This window comes from Paramisgurnus dabryanus, chromosome 20, assembly GCF_030506205.2.
Source record: "Paramisgurnus dabryanus chromosome 20, PD_genome_1.1, whole genome shotgun sequence".
Lineage (NCBI taxonomy): Eukaryota > Metazoa > Chordata > Actinopteri > Cypriniformes > Cobitidae > Paramisgurnus > Paramisgurnus dabryanus.
The window spans coordinates 25,700,253-25,714,087 of record NC_133356.1 but is presented as its reverse complement, the minus strand read 5'-3'; the positions used below and the strand labels follow the sequence as shown (position 1 = coordinate 25,714,087).

General features: G+C 35.4%; 1 protein-coding gene across 1 annotated transcript in view; it reads left to right on the top strand.

Moving 5' to 3' along the window:
* The first annotated feature begins 2,538 nt into the window (after positions 1-2,538).
* Positions 2,539-13,835, top strand: part of epas1b (endothelial PAS domain protein 1b) — a 52,301-nt gene continuing 41,004 nt past the window's right edge. Inside the window, exon 1 of the mRNA XM_065297319.2 lies at positions 2,539-2,883. Coding sequence (XP_065153391.1) covers positions 2,858-2,883 — 26 coding nt within the window. The 5' untranslated portion in view covers positions 2,539-2,857. The remainder of the gene's footprint in view (positions 2,884-13,835) is intronic.

The window sequence follows — 13,835 nt, the reverse complement described above, 5'->3', positions numbered from 1 at the left end:
GCTCTCGACTTTTCTTTTAAGAATCTAAAAAACATATTATGTACTTATAATTGTACAGAATGGTAGAAGAATATTGCAGTATTGGTTGATTGCCATGTAATTATTTATTTATAATATAATAATAATTATTTATATAAGAGATAATACAGTCAACCAGTCATTATTGAAAAATAAACCCTGACAGGATGATTAGGATCATACAGGGCTTTGTATCATCCTGAAGGGTTTAATTTAAAAGTCGTGAACAGATAATATACATTATCCATGCAAACTACATGGCTACAAAATAAATAAATAAATTGGTGTGAAATTTTGATTCGACTTGAATTTTTTATTAGTTTACTTAAGGTGAGACACAACGTAGTAAACAGGTTTCCCAGATGAGAAGCCATATAGTATAATGTTGCTATTGACAACGGTCATTATTCAGAAATGTGTATAAGCGCAGAGCAGATTGGTATCAAGTTTTAAGAATTACTAATCAAGAGCAAATTTTAGTTATTCGTTTAAAGTGGAAATGCATAAAAATAATAATAAATGACAGAGGAAATGAGTCAATTAAAAGGCAGAATACAGTACGAGTGACTCTCCTTAATTTGATCCTTAATTTAAGGGTGTTCTTAATGGAGAAATCTATATGAGAAAAAAATGTGACCTAGGATCACAGAACTAGTCGCATGATTTATATTGCCAGCAATATTGTATGGGTCAAAATCAATGATTTTTTATGCCAAAGATCATGTTTTGTAAATTTCCTACAATAAATATATATAAAAAAATAATTTATCATAAGTAATATGTGTTGCTTAGGACCTCATTTGGACAAATTTATAGGAAATTTTCACAATATTTAGATTCCAGATTTTCAAATAATTCAAATACTGACCTATCCTAACAAACCATCAATTTAAAGCTTATTTATTTAACTTTTAAAAGATTGACCCTATCACTAGTTTTGTGGTACAAGGTCACAAATTTGCTTGTAAAATTTGCTTTAGGTGTTTAAAGTTAGAAAAATCATGACTGCTTTGCAGTGACCGTACAGTTTAAAGAACGGGTCACTGATCTGCAACAGATATTAGTCGTTTAATCTGTTAAGCACTGCAAATATTATATACAATTTAACCCTGGAGAACCCAGGAAAATCCAAAAACCCATTAATTCTGTTGAACAAATTTGACCCCGTGGGTTCTCCAGGGTCAAAAAATAAGCATCTTGTGTCACATTGTGTTACCTATAATAAAGCATAATTGCCTCTTCAAACTTTAACCTTGTGTTGACATTAACTTGATTTTATTTTTACTGATTTTATGTTTGGGGGGGGCCCAGTTTTTTTTTTGAGCAAAAATAATAATAATCATTTTAATAATTTTATAATTTTTTTGTTATACAACTGTATACATTTTATTATACAGAGTGACTTTATACATTTTACTCTGAATAAATAAGACTATTAAAAAACAATTGTTGTATCACAATATAAGCAAAGACTTTCAGAAATGTAACTGTTATCAACTTAATATAAAAATTTTAAAATCAGATGATGACTAATGACAATGATGATGATTATTATTATTATAATTTATAGTATTATTATTATTATAGGCTTTGTAGTCTAAAAGACCACTAACAGCAAATGTTGAATGGGAACCTACTGCTTTGACAAATTACAATGAAGCAATCAATATATTTTAATAAGCATCAAGGTAAATCATCATGGTGGAATAGGCTGGAATTATGACATATATTGTATGTTATTGTATGTACCATAAAGAGAATGTCCAATTGGTTGTTGTCTCAAAATAATTATCATTTGAAATATTTGATTAGCTTAATTTTAACAAAATCAGACCTGACCTGAGAAGAGATAGTACATTAAACATATGAACAGTACCTGTCAAGATCTCGCTGTACCCCAATGAGCAGTGTGCTTTAAGCAGAGGTGGACAGTAGTAAGTATTTTTATACCACTTATGTCCATTTTTCAAGTATCTATACTTTATCATAGTTTTTCTTTGGAAAACATCACTACATTCCAAAGCTTATCATACTTTTACTCCACTACATTTCAAAAATACAAGTTGTTGTTTTATATTGAATACTCAAGTACATAAAAAATATTACTTTCTTACTTACTTTAAAATGTACTTGAGTAGAGTTAAAAAGTTAAAATACTAAAAAACTGTTCACCTCTGGAGTTATCAGGTGGAATGTCACGACTGGCCAATCAGAATCTAGTATTCCAGACAGTCGTGTCTTTCCTGTAATGTCTCAGAGATTGAAGATCTATCTTCCTAACTGCATAATTTAGTTTTCGTTTCTGTTGTGTTGCAGTTATCCCACAATACATCGAATTCAAATGCGTTCAAAACCAAATTAATTCAAAAGTTTGTAAATTAAGGTTCCAGATAAAATTGACCTACTGGACTTAGCAACCATGCGCCACAGTGAACGTCAGCTTTGAAGGTGGGCGTTTCCCAGCGACAGAACCAACCAATCACAGAGCTAGAATTGATTGCTGCCTGTCAAGCGACCTTCTGCGCTGCTCTCCTGTCTGTGAATCAACTTCATTGCTGACTGACCCTGAAAAACACGCGACAAGACTCGGACCCGGACTTTACAAGTGTGGAAGACTGTGCGATCCTTGGCAGTGTTCTGAGACTGTACAGTCCACTTTCGCCTTGTTTTTGTTATTGGAATTGACTTTATTGTATTTTAAGATAGACTGTGCGCCTTTGGGGCATTTAAAAGGAGCAAACGGTGGCTGTGGTGATTTGGAGCGCGTCCTCTTCGCACAGGTATCGCACTGGTATTGAACTTCGGAAATTACAAAGGAGACAGTGACATTTAGAGAGAGATGACAGCAGAGAAGGAGAAGAAGAGGTAAGTGCAGCTCTGTTTAAGTTGTATTAAGTTGGCTGTAATCGGTTGCGCATGCACTGCTGCGACGCGCGTGTTGTTAAGCGCGAGCAACAAGTGAATTACTGACAACGCAACGCGATGGCGAAGTTCATTTTATTTAACCTGCTGTCAAACAACGTGACAAGACCAAAAAAGAGAAGAGAAATAACATATTTAAGTATATAAAGTGTACAGCTGTTTGAATTTGATATGCTGAGATATTGCGTTTGAATTTATTGGCACTAGTGTGCATTACATAATATTAAACTAATATTATTCATGCGTAACTAATGCTTGCTGTTAAAATTATTTCATTAATAGCCTCAGAATAAATATTAGTCAAACAATTTAAGTTAAAAGTAAGCTATATTATGAGAATTATATCCGTAGGCTATATTTTAAAATATATAAGAACTGTCTTTTAATCTAAAATTAATATTTAATGTATATAGGCCTACTATTTATTATTTTATTATTATTAATATTTAAGTTATGTTTATAATGAAATTACTTTTATTTTGTTCTAGTTTTTTTAGTTTTACTTTATTTAATAGTTTCGAACATGATTCTTAATGCTATATTTAATGTAACCATTAGCCTATAATGATAGTGATTAGATCATTGTAATAAATAAATAAAACTGAAACGCAGGTAGCATTGAGTTGTGTATTCAGTGCGCGCGCCTTCTAGTCTGCTTCATCCTCGTGACATTTCTTCCCTAACAAGCTCTCTATTACTTATCAGATGAGTCTCAGGGTGGCACAACATAAACAAACACTGCTGCAAAACTCAAATGAAAAGAATATATCTTACTTTGCACGACTCGCTCAGGAGGCATACACAGATTTTAACCTTATAAGACTTAAGATCAGTTGTCTTCAAAAACACCAGAGGGGTGAAAGAGAGTGTTTGTTTGTGCTTGTCTAATCCATATGTTTTGGCTGTTTACTGTTAACATGAGGAAGGTTATCTTGACCCTCAGCATTTATTTACACATATTTGTATTCATGCATAGCCAGATTCTCCATACGTGGCCCCTTGTACTGTTTGTAAATGGCGCCTATTTGGGTGAGTTGAAATAGGTCAAAATAATTGCAATTATGCATTGTTTACAACTACAAGCCACGGCTGCAATAAACAAGTCTCTGATTAAGTCCTTGTTATGGTAATCATCAGGGCTTCAATAAGCAAGAACTTGTGTCCTGTTCAACAAAACTGGATTGATTGCTGTAGCACTTCCACGCAAGGTACAGTAATTTCCGATTGTCGATTAGGGCATTTTTTCCTTATCATTTGTGACGTCATAAACTGAATCATCAAGTTCTTTCTACGATTCAATTGGTGTGTTATGAAGAGAACACAGTGATGGTGAAGTGGCAGTGCTTCAGTCTCGCAGCCTTTGGCCGAGAGCTGGCCGTGAGCCTGCTGTAACTTGTGCACTGTTTCAAGGCATTGTTATGTCCAGTCTGTGCACACTATCGCACCAGTATGCAGCCTAACCAGGGTTTGGTAATAAAAAGTCTTTCAAGCAGTCAGGTGCAAAGACATGTTGCATAAAGCATAAAAAAAGGAGAGTAAATGACCTTGGTCTTGACAACTCAATGATACTGTTGCTATCAGGCCAAACTTAGACCTCTGCAAACCTTTTGAATCTTTACTAAGTCCAAAGAGACAGCATGCTTAATAAGCACAAATGCAAAACTGACTTATTGGTGCACACTTTACCACTGAGTCTGACAAGGAATGTATGTAAATCAGGGAAATCCAAGGATTGTCCTCTTGCTTGTAGATGGAAGTGCTTTCTTACACCATAGACACACATAGTTTTTGTAACAGTGCATGGGTATACATTTTGTCGGAAAATGAAACCCATGACCTTGAAATGGCTGCCGCCATGCAAGTTAACCTACAGGAAAGCAACATTTGCATGATATGCAGGCAGATAGCAAAAAGGAACTATTTACATAGAACCAACTTTAACGTATGTGAAAAAACGTATGTGAGTTTTTATATGTATAAATTATAACATGCGTAGAAAGAGCTTAACTGTTGAAGCCAGAATATTCAAGACAGGTGTTTAAACAGAACTTTGAACAAAATGTTGCCAGTAAAAAACAAATGTAAATCTACGGTAAGTTACCGGCAACCCAGCTGCAATTTCTACAGAATTTTTTTACAGTGTGCTTTTTATTTATCCTTCTGCGTTGACGTGTACTTACACATGCAGACAGCTAGTAATCGTGTAACCAACAGTAGCAGTGCAACAGCCAAAGAAGAAGCAGCTTGGCCAGTAAACCCCCAAACGAAGAAGCAGCAGCTTGTTGTGTTTGATTTGAGAAGACCAGCAGTGATGGAAGTAAATAGACAGTGACTTTTGTTGCAGTTTGAGTTATATCACTCCTCAACTTGGCCCATTTTTGTTTTTATCGTCGCAAGTAGGGGTGCACCGATAAATGCAGATATACGCTAATAATACTTGGCCGGTAACTATTCTGAATCGCACAGCCGATATTATTCACAACTATTTCATGTACGAGAGCGCCCTCTAGCTTTTGGATGTAGCAGCATTACATCGTAATTAATTGAGTAGCATAACAAGAATCATCGGCCGATATATATCGGTGCACCCCTATTCGCAAGCGGTAATGTCTTTGAGTAAATGCAACACAGATTTTTTTGACACCACGGGAGGTGTTCTAGCTCAGTGGTTCTCAAACTTTTTCAGTGTGCGGCCCCCCTTGTGTACGGTGCATTCCTTCGTGCCCCCCCAAAGAAAATTTATGAAAAAAAAACAATTCCAAAACTTAACATTTTAATTAAACAAAACATTAAATTATACAAAGTAGTGCTGTATTATTTTTGTAGGTTTATTTACACAGAATTCATGATAAATTAATGTATTTTATAAAACTGGGGGCCCCCCTGGCACAATCTCGCGGGCCCCCTGGTCCCTGGCCCCAGTTTGAGAACCACTGTTCTAGCTGACCAAACACAGCGCTTGCAGTCCATGTAGAACTGACACGTTGTTACATTTTTGGCAAGGTGTGCATCAGGCTACGCATAGCCTGTGGCGTAGAACCTACGCACGACTATAAATGACACTTAACACTGTCCCTAACCTCAATGTCACAGGAGAAAAAGCTTATTGTATGAAAACGTCCAAATGTGGACTTACGAATTAATACGAACTTGCCACCTATATGTGTATGTATTGCCATGAGATTGTACTGGTTGAAACTATCCATTTGAACTATTAATTTTGTGTCATCACTCTCCATGTGGCATATTTCACATATTAAAATGTTTTAGTTAAACTATGTGGTAAATATTTTATATATAATAATAATAATAATAATAATTATTATTATTATTATTATTATTATTAGTATTATTATATATTAGTTAATTATTATATTATTATTATTATATATAATTATTATTATTATTATTATTATTAGAAGAAGAAGAAGAATATATTTGTATTATATAGTTTTTATTATATAGTGTTTTCTCTTGCATGAAACATTTTTAATCTACTGTACTTGTCAATAATGTTTGGTTTAAATGGTGATTCTATTTCTTGAATCCTTGTTTTAACGTAATTCATAATTTTATTGAGATAAATATGAAATTTCTTCAAAAGGCTGATATAATTTTGTGACTGTCGCCAAGCCCTTGTTCACAGCGTGCTTTCTTTCTTTTCCTTGTTTCGTATCGCTTCAAGTATCAGCGATGGGCATTTGAGTAGATTTGGACTGATGTGGGCAGTTAATGCTTTTGTTTTCACAGTAGAATCTAAGAAATGAGAGTTTGGTGGAGAAATTCAAAGAGCCACCCAGCTGTAGGACTTGTCTAAACAAAAATGAGCGGTTTATTGTGACAGGATCTCTAGAGATGGTCTGAATGGAGACTTCTGAGACCCCCACCCTCAGCAGACTGCAGGGGTGCGAGGCATTGCTCTCGGTTTGGAGGCTTGTTGTTCTTGTTTTTCGCTTGCCTCTTATTTTGTATCTCATTCGTCTCCTTATTCCTAAGGCATACAGATTTTTGCCAGTGTTTTTCCACTGTTCACCTCCCGAAGACCACTGTCTCCTGATGCTTCCTGTTAACCAGTCCCTTTCTTCCTTCTGCAGCATACTTCACTGTCACATCTATTTCCAACGTCTGCCGCTTTACGATGAACTTTACTCTCATTATCCTTATTTGGATGCCATCACTTAACTACGTCATCGGTATGTTTGGCCATGATTTCCTCTAATTGCAACGAGTTCCTGAAAATTAAGTCCGTTTGTAAAAGACACTGCAGAAATGGAGACATAAACCTAAGTTGCACGATTTTGCCACAAAAATGATACTTACAATGTTTCACTATATACCTGTCGAAAGAATTGAATGCTGTAGGGTAAGACTGTATAGATATATATTGTTGGTATGTGTTACATCACGTCCATCATTGTGCTTTGTTATAAGCATGTCAGCCTGTGTGATCTTTTATGTAGTGGTTAAGAGGCGTGTACTGTTGCTGATTGTTTTGCTGTATTCGAGAACATGTTGTTCTGAAGGATCACAGATTAGCCTGAGATGCATTGTTCTCTGTTTGTGTTTAGTAAAATGGCAAAATGACAGGGAAGACGCACTGTAGGCTGACGGCACAGGATTCCCATCTTTTAATCGTCATCATCGAGCTTTGGTGTTTCTCATTTAAATTGAGTACACAGGCATGGAAAAACACAGCGTTTGTTTTTATTCTAAAGCCTGCTTTACGCAGGCGCTGTTATGTTACTCATTAACCGAATTGGTCCAATATGGAATTGAAAGAAGTTTGCAGGTGGCTGGACACTTGGGTTACATATTGCTAATTTGTTTGGGAAACACTGGGCTTGGAAGTGTGAAATATATGAGCTCAGATTTAAAAGCCTATAAACGGCACCTCTGTCAAATATAAGAAATGATATTTATCGAATGCTCTCTGCACAAATTATATGTTCATTAAATACTTTGGCTTAAAATCCACTTAGTCCTGGCCTAAATCATTCAAAAATACAAAACACAAAAACACTGGTATCCATTGAGTTTACAAGAGGGTTTTGCACCTGAGTACTTCAAATTTTTTCGTTAAGTGAGTACTGAATAGAAAAACGTAAAATGGATAATATCTTCACCTCTTGTAGTCAAAAAAGTAATGGCTCTTAAAGGGAGTTTTTGAAGTCTAAACTGCTTATTTTCTAGTAAAATTCAAAGTGATGAGTGACTGTCATGCTCCTGAATGGCTTTTTCATGTACCTTTTCATACCATAAGTGATATGTGAGCTTAATGTAAGGAACATGCTGATGTTTAAAGGAACAGTTCATCCAATTATGAAAATTAACTCATAATTTGCTCACCCTCATGCCATCTCATATGTGTGTGACTGTTCTTCGGTTGAAATTCAAACACTGAAACCGTCAAATCTCATGCGACATGCAAGAACCAATGAGATTCAGAGTTATCAATGTGCTGCCATATTTAAATTTAACACTAAGATCTGCTTTTTTATATTGATGCATAATGTATTGCTAAACCAGCTTAAATATAAATCATTTTCTCTCATAAGCTTATTGTTTTGCTACAGAATAGGGCTGCATAACAACTAATCGCAACTAATTGTTTGCAGAATAAAAGTTTTTATTAACATCATATATGTGCGTGTATTGTGTATACTTATGTATATATAAATACACACACGTGCATGTATAATTTAAAGAAAAAAAGTTGTATATCTTAAGTATTTATATTAATATATAATACAAATTAGATATAAATATCAAAAAGTATATACATATTTATATACAAAAAGTATATAAGTATTTCTTAAATATATACATGCATGTGTGTGTTTATATAAATATAATTATTATACACAATGCACACACATATATGATGTAAACAAAAAAAAATTTTATTTTGCAAACGATTTGTTGTGATTTAGTTGGTATGTAGCCCTACTACGACATACGAAGATTTCAAATGCAAAACCTTTGCAGTGAAATTAGCATTTTTTTTCAGGCTCTTATTTTTAAGTTGAGTACTTTCACTTTAATGGCATTAAAAAGGTTATTAGTCAGTTATTGAAATGCCTTATTTTCACAAATGTCACTTTAGTCATTCACAAGATACTCCTCGAGTCTCTGGAAATATTGGAATCAACATTTGTATGTTTTTTAAATATTGGACACACATTTGTGCTATGTGCTATTTATGGTATGTTTGTTGTGGTTGTTTGTGGATGTTTGTATACTGTGTGTTTCTTTTATATATTATGGATGTTATATTGTGTATGCTTTTTTATATATTATGGTCGCTTGTATGTTGGTATGTGTTTTTATATTTGGACTTCGAGTCTGTTAATAAAGAATAATAATAATAAATGGTATTTAACACATTTGTCAATCTTTCACTGTAAAACCCTCATGAAAAGTACATGCAAAAATCTCCACTTCTAAAAAAGTCTCTCTTCACTGTTCAATATCCTAATATATTCTGTAAACTTTCTTTAACTAGGTAAAAAACTTGTGTAGCTTGACAGTTGAAAGTGCTGTCTTTCATCGATTCTTCTTTTGTGCACTCAGAGGACTTGCTGAAAAATCGCTGTGGCGTTAAATGGATCCTGCCAACAAACCAGTATTTTTTTTTAAATGTCCCGAGGCTGGGATTAAGTTGATTTAAAACGAACATATTGGATGAACATATAATATATGCAGAGAAATTCGTTCAATGTCATCAACTTATCTCATTTTTGACAGTGGTGGCGTTTAGAGGCTTTTGCGTCTGTGCTCTCCTTATATTAACCCACTGTAGTTATATGGATTACCTTAATAATGGATATAGGTGGTTTTTAAAGCGTTACCATGTTGAGTTTAATTTAAGAAGATAGCTTGATGCCAATAATAAAATGATTAGTTTGTCTTCTATTAAAACATGCATTTTGGATGGCATGAGGGTGAATAAAGAGAGGAATAATTCACTTAAATATGAATATTAACAAGTCTTCATTCACAGATTTTGAGTGGATATCCCTTTAAAAGAAAAAAAAAATAGATAGAAGGCATGGATCTCATTCATTCAGCTTTTTGTTGTTTTTGGCCGCCTCCTAGTCCATTTAACTGGTGAGATACAGCCTTGCACCGTTACTCATCCCCATTATTTTCACTGTTCACAAACACTCACAAGCCTCTGGGTTTGTCCTGGACCTTTAGCATCTGGCTGCTCTGTTTCCCAAAGCATGGAGCTGTTTGTTTTGAAAACAGCCGTGTGACAGGACAGCAGATAGATGTAGCCTAAACTTCAACCTGGTTTGTTGATGGGTCACATTTTCTTTTCTGACCACTTGATCGAATCTTCGACCAGTCAGAGAGAACGTGAGGAGCATGAGGTGATCAGGGAGCGATTGAAAGATGAAAGTGACATCATTGGCTTCTTGTTTTGACATTTCATACAGCTGCTTTAATTCCTCAAAGATTAAAGGGATAGTTTACCCAATCCAGGAATATTTTGTCAGAATTTACTCTAATTTTATTATGAAAGTAAAACCCATATGATTTACCTTTTCAGTGGAGCACAAATTGCTTTGCTGAATTTATATAGAATGAAAATAGACATTGATTCACAAAAGACCCAAAGTCTAAGGGCTCACTCACATTTATACTTAATCGGACCGAACTGTACCCAAGTACGATTGCCCCCCCTTCCCAATTCCTCACTGGTTTGCACTCACACTACACTTAATGATCCATATGCTTATGTCATTAAAAGATGTGATTGCTTTGTAAAAAAAAAAGGAAGATATGCACGATGGAGTTCATTGTAATTATGAGTTTATGGCTTATTAGGTGTGTTTTGAAATCATGTATGCGGCGCAGATAATTTGGTTTATGCCATTAAAGTAACATGAGAACGATGGCTTAGCAGACCGCTCCTAATTTGCTTTAAAATCTCTTGCACTGTTATTTAATTTCATAAACCGATCAGTCTGCAAAGCGCACATGATGTCAATCACAATTGTGTTTTTGGGGTCGTTTGGGATGCGGTGACACGTGGCGGCATGTAATTGTGCTACGTGTATCAGAATGTTTTTAAAGTGACACCTGAAGTTTTCACCCCGGAGAGGTTAGCGCTTGCGACCCACCGCCGAATCAAATCGATCCATACCAGAGACAACCTTCACGCTGTCAGAAAAAAAGTACAAAACTGTACCTTTTTTGTCGCTGGGGTGGTATATAAACATAATACAATGTTGTACCTTTGAGTAGGCTTGCCGCGATAGTCGGTGAAACGGTGATAACCGGTGCTTCAGCCTCTCACCGGTTAGATCACTTGCCCACCGCAACACCGTCTTTCACCGTCGTTTTGATATTTTCGTGTAATTAAATCATTTAGTTTCGTTAGAGAAAGCAAACACTTACAACCGAATGTGTCTGTTGTCTGAATTTAGCGGAGCTAAACGCACGTCACGTCACAGAGCGGCAGGTGTCAGATTTCATTTATTTCTGTCAGAGTTTGCGAGACGAGCTGACTGACCAGAAGATGACAGAAGCCGCGTGCTTACTCGTTTTTGTTATAAAATACATATATGATGTTTAATATAAGCGAGATCATTTTTGTTGTTGTGTTTTTCATCAAGAAAAATAATAAACCCATCATTCAAGCAGCGCTTTATGGAGAAGTAGCCGGTTGCTCTGCTTGGGACTGGCAGGTTCTGTAAGAATTACCTGCGCACATTGACTCAAGCACTTAATTAAACCAGCTGTTGCACTCGCATTGCATGCAAATTCATACGCGATTTAACGCATCGTACGCAAGCACTGCATTTAAACAGTTGCGTAATTCAAAAGTGAAAGTAAAATGTGCAAGTCTGAATGCGCATTTATAAGCCCCTCCCACACGGTGAAACCGGGATCACCAGCTTTGTGACGCGCCGATTAACCGGTGGGAAAATTCTGTCACCGCGGCAACCCTACCTTTGAGGTACATTACTGTTCCTTAAGGATCTATTGTGTACCTTTTAAAGGTACAGTTAACTGTTTTGTACCCCTAAAATTTAACTGGTACAAAATTGTTCCTTAAGGTACACAATTGGTCCTTAGGGTATAATATTGTACCCCATAAGGTACAACATTTCAATGTGTTGTATACCCATAAAGGTAAAAAAAAGGTCCCCTTAACCACCTGATTACATTCTGGTAATACCCATTCTTTATACTTTGTTCAGTTCCAGATTAGTAAAATCAAGTTCAGTCTTACATGTCGAATATCCAGTTTCACTCAGAAGTATGTTAGATTACATAATTATAATGCTTGGCAAAAGGTGAAATTTAAATGTGCTTTTTACCTGTTGTTAAATTCCTCGCTCTTGCACAGATCAATGATATTGTAGAGTTATAGTGCAATTTTAGACAGTCATATCTGTTGGTGTCAATTACAGCATCAAGACATATGCCAGGTATGTGCTTTGTACGGATCATTTGAAGTTTATTCTCGCCTCATTCATGCACCATTAACATCTCGCAACTTTAAAGATGAAATTAGTATGCTACGCTGTTACGCTGAGGTGAGAATCTCTACTATGCTTCAGGTCAAATGTATGTGAACCATGAAGATTTATTATGCAAGCCAAAAAATGCTGCTTCATTTTTGTCCTGCTCGAGGAATTTCTTGAGAAAGAACAAACATAGAAACCTGCATCCATAACCCATGTGAGGTAAATGTGTGTGCTAGTTGTGATTATTTTAAAAGCAGTTTCTTTAATCTGGTATTACAGTTCATCAAGGTCAGATGATTTTAACATATTTAGCTTAGAAATTTTATTTAAATTTTGCTGATACATACAAATATTTACACGGGGCACGTCTTTCTGCATTTTACAAATGTGAACATTTAGCTCGCGAATCATGCATCATGCATTGCATGAGCGTAAAAGTGAGTGACGTCAGTGAGTGTGTTGTCAAGCAAAAAGAGCGAGAGGTAGCAGTGTCTGTGAAGGGAGATCGTGACCGGTCTTGGGCACGAAACAGGAAAAGTATTACACCTTATATAATTTTTTATAACATATTTAGTCAAAAACAAAGTGATGAATGCTCAAGTCCGATTGTATATATCCTCGAGTCTGAGTCCAAGTACGAGTCATCAATCCGCGAGTCCAAGTCGAGTCACAAGTCCAGAGAATGGATTCTCGAGTCGGACTCGAGTCCAAAGAATAGTGACTCGAGTCGGACTCCGAGTACTCCATCACTGATATTAGTACACTTAAAAAACATGCAGCATTTTTGTCAAATCAACATATATTTTTATATTACTTTAACTAACAAATTAAGTTAAACGATTTCAACTCAACAGGAGTTATCCTGGATCCGGAGTCAAAATTTGATAATCAAATTAATTCCGTAGTTTGAGCTAGTTTTTGCATTCATTTCGACCAGTTTGGATTACTGTAATGCTTTATACGCTGGAATAAGTCAGTCCTCATTATCACGAACTGGTACCGAACACTGCACCTCGATTTTTAACAGGAACAAAAAAGAGAGAACATATTTCACCTGTGTTAGCATCACTTCACTGGTTACCTGTCCAATTCAGAGTTGATTTTAAGGTTTTTGTATTTAAATTACTTTATGGTCTTGCCCCTACTTATATTTCGGATCTTCTTCATCTCCAGTTTCCTGAGAGAATGCTTTGATCATCCACCCAGATGTTATTAAGTGTTCAAAAACACGACTTAAATCCGAAGGTGACAGGGCTTTTTCGGGACTCGTTCCAAAACTCTGGAATGCCCTACCACTGTCTTAGGCTATCCTCTACATTATCCTCATTTAAGTTGTCCTTTAAAAAAAATTATTTTCTTTTCTTAATTTGTTTTAAAAAAAATTATAATTTTTTCCTGTTTATCTTTAAATGTTTA